We start from the raw sequence: 15888 nt of genomic DNA on the forward strand, positions 1-15888 counted from the left end.
GGCTGAATTTCTTCCGGCTTTGCACAATGGAATTGTCGTTTGGCTGGAGTTCACGGTAACACGGGCGGATGGTCGTGGGAAGGCTAGTGTGCCCGTTGACTGCAGATGCTCCCGAGGTGGACTGGGCTCTTATACCACCAAGAGGTCTCATGTGGCGGCGGGTCATCTTCCATCTGGTATGAATTCCCTTTCCGGACATATGGACATGCTCTGGAGAGTATCCCATGTGCCCACCAATCCCGTCCAGCCGCCTGAGACCGTTGGTATCCCTGACCCATACCCACAGTAAATTATTACAGCACCACCAAGTTGAAACGGCCCGCCAGTCCTAGACCAAGCGATAAACAATCAGGCAACCCTTGGCAGATCGCCGTTATACCTGGCAATCAGGTGTGTTCGGCAGTGTGCCGACTGACGTCTGCAGGGGTGGGCCTCCACTTGATGGCATATGGTCAGGCGGCTCAAATATGCTTCTCCTGGTCGAGCTGCCTTGAAATGGCAGAGGGGCTCCCTTGCCGGCTCGCCTTCTTTAGGTACAAAGATCCCAGCCGCGCATCAATGCTTGTATGATTGGTCACGAGCATACTTCGCCTGACACTCCCGGGCGCGAGCCGGGGTTCGCTTATTGATGGAGAAGGTCTTGGCTCCCGGAGCGCTACGGTCCGCAAGTGGGAACGTGCCGGGACACTAAATTTATTCGCAACACCAGTACCTTCTTGTGGACCGGTAATTTAGCCGGAGCGGTATTCCAATCACAGTTTGCCAACGCCCATTTCAGATGGCGGCACAGCGCATGGCAATGCCGAAGAATGTTTCCTCAGATATTGGGCAATATAGAATCAAGGTGGAATGACGCCTCCATTTTCCTCGGTGTTCCTCAAATCGTGGCTCACTTGATATTATCTGACAAATGCAAGGTCGCATTCATCTCAATATTGATGTCTAGGTAGCTTGGGATTGGCGAGTTGTGACAGCTCAGAATACTCGAAAGTTTGCTCAAGAAAGGCAATGGTATGCCTTCTCACGAACCATGGCTACTCTCGAATTATCTACTCGGGTCTGTGCTTCCAAGGACGAGAAACATTACAATGGAGAGAAGCAACCTCAGACCACATCAATTTGCACGCACGCACCCGTTGCTTATCTAGCCGTAAATCGGCCAGCGTGCTTCGACATACTGTCAACGAAGATATTGGTACACAAAGGAATGTGTCAATCCAGAGACATAGCTTCATAGCAATCAGGGTCTTAGGTTGGAGAGACGTAATATGAGACTGTCTTTGGTCGAGAATATTCACTCTGTCGAGTGAGAAGTGCCTGGGCTTTTCTTAGTAGCACCCGCCTTCACGATCTCGAACATCTCCTTCAAATTCGAAGGGAGGTCCTTCGGACCAAGCATCATATCGACACACTGGAGCCACTTTGTCAGTCGATTCGAGTCCCATGGGGATATCAGAAATATGGGTTCCGCTTACCTGGGGATATGTAGCAGTCTGAAATTCCTCATCGGACAATAGCGCATCCAAGTCGACCGCCTTGTCGACCTTGAACGATTTGATCTTCGTTTCCGGAGACATAGCCTGGAAAATTGCGCCATAATCCCACATCGGCACATCATTGTACGCGGCCTCCATGCCGTTGAAGTATCTCTCAACGGTATAACCGAGATTGTTGATGATGAAGCTTAGACTAGACGTCAATATTTACCCTGAAATTTGCACAGAAGAGGGAGGCCTCAAACTTACACCACGGGCTTGATTCCATGTCTGTTCAGGATCGAAAACGCCTGTACGGTCAGCTGCAGGCTTCCCTCGCCCGTAATCAGGATGACGCGCTTGTATCTGCCCGTCTCCTTTGCCGCGATCGACGCTCCGGCCGCCGCACCAGCCGCATATCCGATACTGCCATATACGGCCTGCGTCCAGACCTTCGCACCATGCGGGAGGGTGGTCATGTTGAAACCGAATTGGGAGGTACCAGTTTCTGTTACAACAAGGTCGCCGGGCTTGATATAAGCCGAGAGGCGCTGCGTGCCGATTTATTAGTCGTTCTGGGGATAATGCGGTAACAAGAGGTACTCACCGGCCACAACCAGTCTTGTTCTATGGCTTTGGGCACCGGAACAGCGGGGCGCTCTGGCCGCTTGACATGTGACATCTTGCCGGATAGAGGCTTCTCTGTGCCAATTGCCTTGGTAAGCCTGGGAAGAATCTGTGAGATGTTGGCTTCAAACTTCGTGTCACGTATCTGCCTCGTTGTTAGTTACAAACTTCTCTCCTCGGACCTTGCTGCAGCCCACCTTGACGAAGAGTCTCTGGAAGTCGATCACAGTTGCCGATGAGCTGATGTGGAAAGTGAACCCAAGACTTGGCGTCACGATTGAGTTAGCTGTGTTTCTGAAGGTGGGGATCGTTGTGGTACTGACGTATTGAAGTCAGAAGGAAGGCTGCCTAGCCACAGCACACAATCCGCGCCTTCCACGATTTCCTTTACTTCTGGTAGAGAGACTAGGCCTTCATAACCACCGACATAGTAAGGACCGCTCTCATCGACAATGCCCTTGCCCAATGTCGTCGTGAAGACGGGGATCGCGAGGGTGTCGACGAGCTCAGGGACAAACTTCTCCCAGCTGCCGCGAGAAGCACCGCCATCGACGAGAAGAATAGGTTTCTTGCAGTCAGCGAGAGCCTTAGAAATTGCTGATATGGCCTTCTGTTCAATTTCCATATTTCCCGGGGGAGGACAAGTGACTAGCTTAGTCTCAAGGTAAGATGAGGGTATCTTGGAATAGGCGACGTCCTCCGAAATACCAATACTAAACAGGTCAGCCAGTAAACACAGATAACTCCACTACATTGCTCAAATTTCTACTCACTATCCAGGTTTGGAGTTCAAAAGCATAGCATTGATCACTCGGTCGATTTCGCCTGCGGCGGTGTGCGTGTCCTCGAGAACAGCTGTGGCGCAGCTCAACTCTCCAGACATTTTGACATAGTGACTGTGACCAGTCAACTTCATCTCATCCACTTAGGCCCCTCTGGTACTTACTCATAGCGAAGATCGCCAAGTGTATGATGGATGATCCTGCCGCTCGCCTGAACAGGCCTCGTGGGATAGCCGACAATGTGCAGCACGGGAACATTCTCGCAAAATGCACCACCAATGCCACACAGAGCACTCAGCTCACCAGGGCCGAACGTAGTGACCAGCGCGCCGAACCCTTTCTCGCGTGCATAGCCATCCGCGGCATATGCACCGACAAGTTCGTTTGGTGTCCCGACCCACGAAAGGCCTTGTTCAGGGACGAGGTTAAGAAGGGCGAGCTCAAAGTCTAAGCAACAAGGATAAATCAGAGATTGAAATGGCCCTTGACTTGGTCTGCATACAAGTGGGAGCTCGGGAGACCCCGTGATTGGAATATTGGGAACTCACCACCCGGGACGCCGAAGACAGTCTGAACACCAACCTGCTTGAGCCGGCGGAATAGATACTTCCCTACAAGAATCTCAGACATTTTAATGTGTGTGTCAAATGTGAGCCTGTTGAGGAAGAAAGATTCGAGGTCACGGAGAAGGAGGAGTGCTAACTTGGAAGCGTGCCTAAATATTTATATTCAGTCGGTTGGCAACCCCTTCAGCAGGCTAGATAGATAACTACATCGCGAATGGCAGTGAAGAGAGACCATCCATTTCCCTTGACTTCTAATAGTATGAAGCATGACTTTCGATCTAAACACTGAATAGCGTATCACATGCCTCCGTCCTCAGTTCGCCTAAGTCATTTCCGGGAACGCTGCTGCAGACCAACGAGAATGATCAGTCAGCGGTTTGCATAAGTGTTCGGCACGATGGAGGCATTCCTATGGTTCGGCAGGCATTGACCCAGAGCCGCCCAATCGGTTCTACAATCCTCACATGTCGCGTTATACAAAATGGAACTAAACTGCTGTAGCAGGTTGAAATTGAAGAGTGCGGGGCCTCGGGGCTCTAGTCTCTTATCTCATCGTACACGACAGCAAGACCGGTGAGACGAGCGTCATGTACTTGAAAGACCCGGGAGTATGGCCTTGACGCAAGAAAACATTGTCTAGTTGGCAAACAACATGTGAGCTACTCGTTGCTCACCAGTAGGGCTATTGCAGCAGGCTGAAATTTGAGAGACCAGAAAAACTGATATACGCCTATACGCCCATACGCCCAACGCTCATTCCCGACACATCAGCTTACACCAAGAGTTATCACCACGGTGTCAGCGCCTGCCGACTAGATAACCAAAAATAAATATCAACCAGTCATAGTACTAGAAGCTACAGTATTCTGCCGGCAACTGTGATTGACCATGCGGGGTTCCACGCGTGATAGTGCAAGTGCTACTTTGGGTCATGACGGGAGATCAGCAGTCAGCGCTACGCTGCTTCTCTGATGCCGCTTTATTAGCTTTGAGGAGCAGTCGTTCTCCGTCGCGAATATGTCTTGGCAATCAAACAAAATGGGCTCTGCCACCTCCCAGAAACCCTTCACAATCGCCATCGTCGGCGGCGGGATAGGCGGCGTCTCCCTCGCCATCGGCCTAGCCGCCCGCAACGTCCCCTTCCACATCTACGAATCGGCGCCGTCGTTCGGCGAGATCGGCGCGGGCGTCACCTTTGGCCCCAATGTCATCCGTGCCATGCACGGGCTCTCGCCCGCCATGCTCCGCGCGTACTCGAAACACGTCACCACCAACGAGCCGCCGGAGCTGGCAGACACGTTCCTGACGTACCGGAGGGGCTGGCTCCCTGAGGGGGAGGATGAGACATTCGCACCGCCAAAGATCTTCAACATGGTCAACAGGGTCCAGGAGATCGACGGCATGACGTTCCCCGTCAGGTGCTGTGTCCACAGGGCGAAGCTGCTGGATGAGCTCGTCAGGCTGCTTCCGGAGGGGTCGGCGTCTTTTAACAAGACGTTTGTGAGTGTGACGGAGAACGGAAGTGATACCGGAGGCGGTGTTATTCTCACGTTCGCGGACGGGTCGACCGCCATCGCGTCCGCACTTGTCGGGTGCGACGGTATCAAAAGCCGGACGAGGAAGCTCATTCACGGGCTGGATGCCGAGCCGGAGTACTCCGGCTACGTCGGTTACCGCGCAATGGCACCGCGGGAAGCCTACGAGAGGGTCATGGGTAAGGAGCTGGCGGGGACAGGCAATCTCTTCCTCTGCCCGAGCGGACACGCCGTTGCGTATCCCGTGGAGCACGGATCGGCACTGAACATCTTCGCCACGAGCTCCCCGCCCGGGGGTTGGAAAGAAAAGGAGTGGCGAATGCCGCTGAAGGAAGGCGAGCTCGTCGATGCCTGCAGGGAATTACATCCCGGCATAGTGAAGCTGCTGCAGGAGCATGGAAATGGGGAGACGTGGGCAACGTTTCACTATCCACAAGACAAGCCGTATTTTCACGGCAGACTGTGTCTCATGGGAGACGCTGCGCATGCTACCACACCTCACATGGGAGCTGGTGCAGGTATGGCTATCGAGGATGCCCACATGTTGAGTGGTCTGTTGGGTTCAGTCCAAACGTCATCGGATGTCGAAAAAGCTTTCCAGGCTTTCGACGGGGCGAGGCGGCCCAGGACACAAGAAGTGATCGAGCGGAGTAAGAGAAACGTTGTCAGATACAAGGAGCTTGCGACAGCCGAGGGGCCTTATCTTTCAAGCTTGAGAGACGAGTCGTTTGAGACGTTCGGCTGGCTGTTCGACTTCGACCTGGATGAAAGCCTTCAGAAGGCAGTTTTGACGCTGTAAATCAGCAGTTATTGTTGATCTTATCCAGTATCTAGTCCAACTACACTTGGGGTCATGACGACGTAGACAATTACCTGAGGAAAGCCTTGAACAATAGAGGCAAAGACTAGCACATTTGACACCCCCTCCCAGTGCCCAATATGTCATCCTGATGAGATATCTACCAAATATGGCCGGTAACTATAAATTGAGGACTCCGTTCAATGTTCATGCCGCGTCCAGTGTTTGACACGTTCCACGGTTCACATCCAACTCTAGGGCCAAAATGAGATTGAGGAATTTGCAATGCCTGCAGTTGGAGAAATATCCTGATTACTTTTCACAACAACAATGACAGCGCCACTTTTATTGGATGAACGCACTTTCGAAAATGCATGAGTGAGGAAAAGGCAGCCAAGGCCGAGGGATGCAAGGGCTAGGTTGGCCCAGTTGCCCACGTGTTTTCAGAAATTGAAGGGGTCTCCCGTGTTCTATTCCTGCACTGGCTTTCAGGCAGAAATGGCTATTCCAAGCTGGATACCAGTAATAAGCTTCCCATAGAAACATGCCAAGCATTGACGTCAACAAGTCGACTGGGTGTGGCGTGGGGGTGGTATGACGAGTAAGTCGAAAGGAGAATACAGCCACAGCCACGCTCAAAGGTGAATAACGGTGGTAGAGGGTGGGAACCCACGAGAACGATTAATGTCACTGGATCCGGCAATAAACCTGAAACACGTGGCTTGTAGGCCACTTCACCGGCAAGAGCCGCAGAGCCTCTCCCTGCCCTTTCTAAAGTTGGCCGTCTAAATACTCCAGCGATTCAGTGCCATGGCTGGGGTGACTGTCTAAGCTGTAGACAACCGCATCAATATTCTGATATTTATTTTCGCCAATGGGAAAATTGTCCCTTATTTGATGGCCGTCTGGGCTTCAATCTTGATTCACACTCCTCTATCGACTGTCGTGTGTTTTTGCCAGCCCAGGAGCAGTAGCCAGCAATTGTAGATCAATAGTTTGGGCTTCAAGCTCTCCAGCACCAGTCCTTCGGCATCTTCACAGGCCATGTCGATCTAACAAGACACAATATCAAGACTTGACTCGCGGCGTCATTAGAGCTGTAGCCAAGGCATTGTTTCACGCTTCACGACTCAGATTGGGCCTGACGAACTTACTTCTCTAATCTCTTTTTCACCGCGCAACTTCCAAATGCAGAATGGCATAGAAGCCTTTTGGCCTCAGGGCTTTTTGTATAGTGCATGAGATGTCATCACGTACCGTGAGAATTACCTCTGCTGGAGTCCGCTATTTGCGGCGGACCCAAATGATTTATCATGGAAAGTTCCAGTAACACAATTAGTGATGTCTAAATATGGGCATTGCGTATCCCATCTGATAACTCCACAATCATCGGCTGACCACTATCTGAGGCGCAACGCGGCCGCCGGGCGCAAGGCTGATGGCTCGTACGCACGACTGAAGCTGAAGCAAGTGTGGTTCTGTGTCGCACTGAGGCTTGGTCAAAAGTAAGACACTGTAATCATCGCGTTTGAGACACGCCACTATTAACGCGCAGCATTTCGGGGATGCGGAGAAAAAAAGGGCGTGAGACCGGGCCAAGGATCGGCGCAGAAGCACAACCAAGACAGCTGTGGACGGGAACAGGATAAGCAGGGGCCGCCCGGTCGCCGCAGGGCCGACTCGAGCGCATCACGCCCGGCTGCGGTGGAGCATGTGGGCGGCGGTACGCTCGCACTGCATGCAGATCCTCATGGCAAGTGGGCGGTGGTGCCACATGCATTCACCGTTCTGGCCCGTCTCATATTTCCGATGTTTTCACACACAACTAGGAATTGTTTCTTTCCGCCTTTTTTTTTTGAAGCTCTCGTCGTGACCGGCTGTGCATAGAAGAAGACTTCTGACGGGCTGTCTGAGGTGTTATACCAAGACTCAATTCATGACTAGAATACGCCCAGTCTTGGCACAGACAATTGCGCGAACCATGGTAGAAGAATAGGGGGCCCGCGATCTACGTACGCAGGCACCGCAAAAGATAATATGCCGTGCGTAAACGAGACGCTGTGCAGCGTACTCATTATACACATCGCAACGTGTTTCACATAGCACGGATGCGCGCCTGCGGGGTGGGACTCGGATAATTCCGTGGATACGAGGACGATTCAGACATGCGACCGACTCACTCACTCACTCTTTCGCACGTGCAAAGTTAGTAATCTGGACAAGCAGTTCTGCGGGTTCCTTGGCCATTCATGTCCGGCAGACCCGGGCGCCCGTGGCTTGTTCGACTGCAAAAAGTGGTGGTCGGGCATTGTTTAGAGCCCGACAGACCTCCAGCCCAATGTGCTTTTCGTGCTGCCTACTATAGACCCTGAAGCTTGTCGTCTGATGATTCAACAGTGGGCACTGCCATGGTTACGGTGGTCAGATCCAGAAGCTTGAGCTTACCACCCAGGCACACACACCTCTCGATTTAGCGGATCCCAATCCCGTTCCATATGTGATGTTAATCGAATAGTGTGCCCAAAATCCCGCGGCGGTGCTAAAGCAAAGACAAAGGCTTATCGGCACGACAACATGATCTGCAAGCGGTACTTCCGCGTATGGTTTAACAGGGGTCGAATAGTCTTTCAGCTCGAGCTGGCAGTGTCTGTCTATGAATACGCACGAGCCGGGGTGTCCATGCACTCGCTCGCATCCCACAGCATCTCCACTGAGACCTGGGCCGCATGAGTCTGGAGCTGAAGATCCCTCCCCTGCCATCTCCTTAAGCTTTCCCCAGGGTTGCACGCGTGATAATTAGATGCAGTAGTTACAATATGCGGCGAGTCTAACGCTTTAAATAATACAAATCATCCCGTCAGGATGTATAGATGTTTGGATGTCCCCCTCAGGCTCGCCTTCATCAGTCATTCGTTTCAAGTTTTCATGTTGGCATTTGCGGTGCGAAGATGAGATTCCTGTCGTTATCCCTCGTTTGCGTGCAGTGGCTGCTGTCTCCTGTACTCGGTGACTTGGTCACCCACGACAGCACATTCGTTCCCGACCATGTACTCCGGATAACAGCCCAGAATATCTCGCAAGCATGCGACCAACGGTATTCCGCAGTGGTGAACGGCACATCTCCCGGGCCCGCCATCCGTATTAGGCCAGGAGGTTCTTCATGGATTCGAGTATACAATGACATGACGGACCACAACCTGACTATGGTATGAGCACAACAACATGTCGGCCTCTTTTTCATAAAGCGAACCAGGCTAACGAACACTCACAGCATTGGCACGGCCTCGCCCAGCGGATGGCACAGTTCTCAGACGGCGCAGTACTAGCATCACAGTGGCCGATCCCGCCGCTCAACTTCTTCGACTACGAGATCGAGGCCCTGCCAGAGGACGCCGGCACCTACTTCTACCACTCGCACGTGGGCATGCAGGCCCTGACCGTCTTCGGCGCCCTCATCGTCGAGGACTGCGCGGCGCCGCCGTACCAGTACGACGACGAGCGCACGCTGCTGTGGCACGAGCACTACAAGCAGAACGACTCTGCCTTCGAGGCGGGCCTGCTCGCGGCCCCCCTCGTCTTCGGCGGCGAGGTGCAGGCCGTGCTGCTCAACGGGCAGGGCGTCGCCATCAACCACACGGCGGGCGAGATCCCGGGGGACGCGTCGTGCCAGCTGCCCGTCGTCGAGGTCGAGCCAGACAAAACATACCGCTTCCGCTTCGTCGGCGCCACGTCGCTCACCCACTCCATCATGGCGTTCGAGGGCCACGAGATCCTCACCGTCATCGCCGTCGACGGCGGCCAGTACACGCAGCCCGCCGCCACGTACCGCATGCAGATCGGCAGCGGGCAGCGGTTCGACGTGCTCTTCAAGACCAAGAGCCAGGCCGAGCTGGACTCCGCGGGCAAGACCGACTTCTTCATCCAGTTCGAGACGCGCGACCGGCCCTCGGTGTACCAGAGCTACGGGGTCCTGCGGTACACGGGCGCCAACAGCAGCGCCGAGGGCCAGCCGCCCGTGCCGCCCGCGCCGGCGGCGCCCGTGTTCAACCTCACGACAAGGACGTACGACTGGCTCGAGAACACGCTGCAGCCGCTCAAGCCGGACCCGGACTTCCCGGCGCTGGAGGAGGTGACGCGGCGGGTGGTGATCGACGTGGTGCAGCTGCTCGACCCGGCGACGGGGCAGACCATCTGGCAGCTCAACGGGCTCAACTGGAACGAGCTGGTCGCGTACCCGGTGCCGCTGCTGGTCGACATCTACCTGCGCGGGGAGGACGCCGTGCCCGACTACGACGCGGCCGTCGCCAACGGCGGGTGGGACCCCAAGAACAAGGCGTACGCCGCAAAGGTCGGCGAGGTCCTCGAGATCGTCTTCCAGAACACCGGGTCCACCGTCAACAACAATGGTGGCGTTGATGTTCACCCCTTCCACGCCCATGGCGCCCACTACTACGACTTGGGCAGCGGCAATGGGACGTACGATGCCAACGCCACCGAGGCCGCGAGGGTGGAGGCCGGGTACACGCCTGTGAAGCGTGACACCACGATGCTGTACCGGTACGAGACCAAGACGACGGCCGGTGCTGATGCCGGGTGGCGGGCCTGGAGGATCAGGATCAACGAACCGGGCGTGTGGATGATTCACTGTCATGTCCTTCAGCACATGGTCATGGGTGAGTGATAGATCTCTTGACTATTCCCTAACACCAGTAAGACTTGACTAACCTCCGACTAGGAATGCAAAGTGTCTGGGTCGTCGGCAATGCGAGTGAGATCCAGAAGACTCCTACCGAGTTGAGCCAGGGATACTTCACATTCGGGGGAAGCGTCACTGGGAACAAGACGTCCGACCCGCAAGTCTACGAGCAGTTTGACCACGGCACGTCGACTTGCCCGGTGTAGGACTCCTCGCCAGGTCAAATGTCACGATGGTCATGTTTTATGAGCGGGAGTACATATGAGTACCCAGGTACAGCGTTTTATTATTAGATGATACCAATATTTTTGAATATGACGGATCATAGCACACGCAGTGTCAAAGCGAAGGGGATATGCTGAATCAACAGCTTATTTCCAGAGATGCTTGTCTTCCTGAAACAGTTAACACGGACGCTGGAAGAAAACTCGTCCTCCCAGCCGCTTAAAGTCGATGATCCGATCTGCAGCCAATCCTCATGCAACCGTTCAGTAGATTCCGATACAGTCCCAATCGACAAGTCCACGGGCACCTTCAACTAGCAAAGACAAAGCCATTTCTTTTCGTTTCGACATCAGCGCAGCCAGTGTTGAAAGAGCCCTATGGGTTCTGGATGCCGATTCTGCCCTGCCCGCCCAGATCACATGGCAAGGCCATACACGCCGCCAGAGTTCGAAATGTCAGGGAGCCATAAGGAAACAATAATCCACTGATACCACAAGGGCAGCAGTAATACATACAGGCACATTAACTGGTGAACGGGCGCTCCCACAAACTTTCTCCTAAGCACAACTATTAGTCGCCACATAGAGCCTTCCCCAGAGCAATCTTAGAGCAGCCGCCAGCGTGAGTGAGCCCGCAGAAGACGTTGGCAGAACTGAGGATGCCAAAGTTCAATAGTCTATGTTTCTACCCCCTACGGATGCCCCATGCCCGTTTGAAATGCCACCCAGTTGTTGCTGTCACCATTCGAGTGGGCGAGACTTCATGCTCGGACCACCGCTCCGCTCAATCAGCCCCGGAAGCATGACTACCTGCCTCACCGGAAAGTACCTAGGGATCCCGCCGCGGCCAGAGGGATCCATTGATCATCCAGCCCAAGCCTCCCTTCTAGCCCGGACGGCTTTTGCCCTTCACCTCAAATCATCCATCAAGGTTTGGGGAGTTCAAGGGCAGGGAGGACGCAGAGGGGAGGTTGACTCCCACAACGACGCTGAACGACATGCCACACACGCAGAAACACACACGCAGAAATATACACGCATCTGCTTGCTCGATCAATCATGAAATAAAACACTACGACACTCCATTCAGTTCCTTATCATGCCTTTAACCTAGAATACACAACCACATAACCAACAATATCCTTTCACCCCTGCCCTTTCCTAACCCAACTATCCATATTGATCATTATGTACCACTTACGCCATGCCCACCAACCATACTCCCTTATCTGCTGCTTTCCCATGCACGCACACATAAATATTATACAACAGGTTGTGAGGGGGGAACTCCTTCCAACCCTCCTTCCTTTGGTTTCCTCGTAATCGCGTACCGTACCAAGTCAGTAGACTTCGTTTCTTCTCAAGTAGTTGTGGAAATCTGTCGTGTCATGATATACACCAACCTATCAACCAACTAGCTCTCTCGTGTTGTGCCTTCTCTCGCTCGCCCCTTCTTTCTCTTTCTCATTCCGCCCCCCGCCCCCAGCACAGGTAACATATTACGCTGATACCGATAATGCCCTCTCTTGTTCTCTCATCTAGTCATCCCAACATCTATCCGGGTATCAAAAAGGCCTCTTGCCCAAAAGTGCTGGTGGTGCCCATCAGTAATGGGCTTCGCGTACAAAGGTATCTTCCAGAAATCAGCAACCGCGATTACACTGCGCTCCCAATCTAGGCCGCGCCCGCGGCAGACCGAGAAACGACCTCTCGCGCATAAAACTCGACGAGCATCGTTGCGTAGGCTTCCAGATCCTCAACCTGGATTGCGAGGCGGAAGTCATTCAGGAGGAGGAACTGTATCTCTAGGTGGTTGAGCTCGGCAAGTGGGAGACCTCCGACCTGCAGGTGATCAGATTAGTCTATATCGCCCAGGTACACATGATGCAGGTTGGGGTCGGTATAGGGTCAGTCTTACCTTGGCATATCTCGAATTTGTGTAAAAGACATCCGAGAAGAACTTGCTCGCACATGTTACACCAGAGATGATCAACCTATGAATGTTGAAGCTGTCGACAACGAAAAACGTCGGTTGGCTGGCGGCAGAGGGCACCCCTCCGGCCTTCCCTGGGCCACTCCCTCGCGCTCTGCTGGGCACTGCAGGCTCCGTGGGTTGCTCCCCGTCGCTTTCTGAATCATCGACAATGTCCTCGTCTAGCTCCTCGTCGCTCTCGCTGCTGTCCCCGTGGGCCTCCTTCATGACGACGTCGGGCTCGGCCTGCTCCTGTGCCTGGCCGGACTTCTTGGCTTCTTCTGCCTTCATGACGATGTCGTTGACCCGTTCCGTCATGCGGTCGAAATAGACCAACAGGCTCAGAAACACCTCGAACGTGGTCGGGCAGTACTTGTGTATCCGGCTCAAATAGCTCAATATGGTGATGGCAGGCACGTTCTTGCCGTGGAATGCGAGTACGCTGCTACTCAGGGGGCTCATGCTGTTCTCCGAGGCCAAACCGTCGTTCTGGGCCTGTGCCTGTTTAACGTGGCTGGCGTTGCGCTCGACGGCGTTCCTGCTGAGAGCGTCGTGCTGCTGGTCGTTGGTGGTGGTGATCTTGGTGAGCAGGGCGGCAACCATCTCAATGACATCACCGATGGGGCACTCGCTCAGGTCGTATTTCAGGGCTTGTAAGGGGGAGTCGTCGTCGACGGCGCTCGAGGTCATGCCCGACCGCGCGAGGGCCTGAACGTGGGCAAGGTCGCGGACCTTGATGGTGGTTTGATGTGTGGCGGAGGCGGGCGAGGAGGTCAGTGTGGACTGCGATGCGCTCCATCGATCGCCAGAATTGGAGGCGGGAGAGGGGAGGACATGACTTGGCTGGGCGGATCCGGCGACGGTCTGAGACGAGGAGTTGGGGGTACTACCGGAGGCAGCAAGACCGGCAGCGGAGAATCCCTGCGCAGGCTGGTGCGCGGATGAGGAGTCCATGTAGACCTGCTTCTGACCATCCTGGGACGCAGTTGTATACCTCGCCTTCAGGTCTTCGTCGGATTGTGAGGCGCTTCCGGCACCGGCACTGGCGCTGCCAGACGACGAGTCCGGGGGCGAGGGTAATCTCGATGCGGCGGTGTCGTCGGCAGTCGGCACCCTGGCGGTAGTAGAGCTCGCAGAGAACCTCGGAGAGGCCCTCGAAGACTGCTGCCGGCTTGCTGGAGGGTGGTTCCGGGGGGTGGAGCTTCTTGAGTGGCTGCTGGATCGGTAGTGGGAGGAGGCGTGGGATGATTCTTGGGAATATGGCAGGCCCTGGGTTGCGATCATAGTGTGGAATCCGGAATGGTTTGCAAAGTCTCCGATGACAGCTGCCATAGCATGTGAATGGTGGGTCGTCGGGCGGTGCGTGCTTGCTGCCTTTGGTTGGGGAGTATTATTGGGCCGACGGGATGGCGGGCGTGTTCGTCGTCGTGCTTCTCGTCGTCGCTAATGAGAACGTCAAGGAAGAATGTGGAGGAAGAAACGGTGATGAGCTGTTGCCGGGGCGGAGAGGCGAGGATTAGCGCGCTGCGTGCAGGTTGCTGTCTCAAGGCTGGTCGGCCTAAGAAGCGCGATAAAGTTTCGGGAAGGGGAAGGGGGGCCCAGTGGAGAAGCAGACAGAACGAGGAAAATGCGCAAAGAGAACAACAACAATAACAACAATCGCAGAAGCAAAAACAACAAGCAAGCTAGTCTACAAATAGAACACTTTGAAAAGATTACGCTTTGCGGAACAGAACAAGAGACACCAGAGGCATTCCCAGCCGGGACGGCGGGACAGACAGATAAATGACTTCGACTTGGGCAGCGAGGCCGCCAGCCCAAACAGCTTTGTAGATGCAGGCCGGTCCGCACAGTTGGGGCCTTATCTCCACAAGGTTGGAACCCCAAACTAGATGGACCGTGACGAGGCGACACGTCTGTCTGGGTAGGGCGGGACAAGTGGAGATAGCATCGAGCGGTCGAGGCTGTGAGCAGTAGGAAACCGTATGCTTGGCTTGTTGGCGCTGTCGTACTGATGTGGTATTGTGCTGTTCGGTCTGGAGCATCGACGTCACCACGACGGTCGGTCTCGATGGGCAAAGGGACAAATGACTTCAGCACGACGTGCGTCGAACGCAGTGTCTCGTTTTGTCTTGGGTGACGGTCGCGGGGGACAAGCAGCATCGGATAGCTGTTGAGCTGGAGGCTGTTTGGATGGCGGGCAGGTCGATGTCATGGCGATGGCAGTGGTCGTCTTGGTGAGAGTGGATCGTCGTTCTTGAGACGCCTCCCCCATAATCTTCCTCCCTCGTTGTCGTGTCTCGCTTCACCACAGGCCCAAAAAGGAGGAAGAAAGCAAGACAGATGACGACAGATGCAAGAGATAAGGAAACCACCAACACTTACAGGCCAGAAAATGCACAGCAACAGTCGTGTCGAATCGTATCGTATGGGCACGGCAGAACAAGTAAAAGTCAATCGTCTTGTCTAAATGCGAAGGCGAGGAAAAAAGGCAATGGGATGGACGGGTCGAGATGCGGAGATGTCGACGGAGGGGAGCTGCGATGCGATGCGATGCGCAATGCGAGGTGATGTGATGTGATGACGGGAGGAGGATTGACAAGGGACAAAAGACAAGAAAAGACCAAGCAGGCCAGACTTGTTGTGCGATGGTGGATTGATGATTCGGAAGGGGAGGGGTGTGCATAGGTGGATTGGCCTGGTCGATGGATGGATGGGTGACGGACAGAGCACAGAGAGGCCCCTTCCAGGTTTCCGTTTCCGCAATCTTGCGGTCAGAGCTCCAATGCGCAAGGTAGGTAGTCTAGACCCCCCAGGCGTAACCCAGGCCGCTTAGGTAGGTAGGTGCCAGCCGGCAGGGGGACAGGGGGTGACCTGGCCCTGCCAACCACGCTGCCGTGCCAGGAGGTGCTCTAAATTCGATGGGGCAGCAGGGCGGCAGGGCGGCAGTGGCCCGACGATTCTGGATTCTTTTCGATTTTTGGATTGACGACAGGCCCACCGCCCACCCAGCATGTGCCCCCAGCCCCCAATCTAGCACCACAACACAACAACCTTGCACCCAGCAACAGCAGTTACAAAAACAGCACATACGTACATGCCAGAATCGAATAGTCGAGCCGAGGACCCCTAAATTCTTCTCAGATCTTAATTACCGCCGACAAACTCAGCCTCACGATATCCAGATATCCACATGAGCCCACCTGTGCCCA

The 15888-nt window shown here is 54.5% G+C and overlaps 4 protein-coding genes across 4 annotated transcripts; 2 read left to right on the forward strand and 2 right to left on the reverse strand.

Annotated features, from left to right (window-relative positions):
- Positions 1-1294: 1294 nt before the first annotated feature.
- INS49_007617 (uncharacterized protein) lies at positions 1295-3514 on the reverse strand (the record flags this gene model as incomplete). Its single annotated transcript, XM_043168365.1, has 9 exons — positions 1295-1411; positions 1476-1683; positions 1746-2026; positions 2083-2247; positions 2300-2366; positions 2426-2815; positions 2876-2998; positions 3049-3331; positions 3433-3514. 9 exons carry the CDS (start codon positions 3512-3514, stop codon positions 1295-1297), a joined length of 1716 nt encoding a protein of 571 aa, XP_043026045.1.
- A 974-nt stretch (positions 3515-4488) lies between these two features.
- Positions 4489-5784, forward strand: INS49_007618 (uncharacterized protein; the record flags this gene model as incomplete). Its single annotated transcript, XM_043168366.1, has 1 exon — positions 4489-5784. The coding sequence occupies one exon, from the start codon at positions 4489-4491 to the stop codon at positions 5782-5784; it is 1296 nt and encodes a 431-aa protein (XP_043026046.1).
- Positions 5785-9079: 3295 nt separating this feature from the next.
- Positions 9080-10686, forward strand: INS49_007619 (uncharacterized protein; the record flags this gene model as incomplete). Its single annotated transcript, XM_043168367.1, has 2 exons — positions 9080-10457; positions 10520-10686. The coding sequence occupies 2 exons, from the start codon at positions 9080-9082 to the stop codon at positions 10684-10686; spliced, it is 1545 nt and encodes a 514-aa protein (XP_043026047.1).
- A 1692-nt stretch (positions 10687-12378) lies between these two features.
- On the reverse strand, positions 12379-14008 carry INS49_007620 (uncharacterized protein; the record flags this gene model as incomplete). Its single annotated transcript, XM_043168368.1, has 2 exons — positions 12379-12546; positions 12623-14008. The coding sequence occupies 2 exons, from the start codon at positions 14006-14008 to the stop codon at positions 12379-12381; spliced, it is 1554 nt and encodes a 517-aa protein (XP_043026048.1).
- Between the last annotated feature and the right edge of the window lie 1880 nt (positions 14009-15888).

This window comes from Diaporthe citri (genome assembly GCF_014595645.1).
Source record: "Diaporthe citri strain NFHF-8-4 chromosome Unknown scaffold_3, whole genome shotgun sequence".
NCBI classification, from domain to species: Eukaryota; Fungi; Ascomycota; class Sordariomycetes; order Diaporthales; family Diaporthaceae; genus Diaporthe; species Diaporthe citri.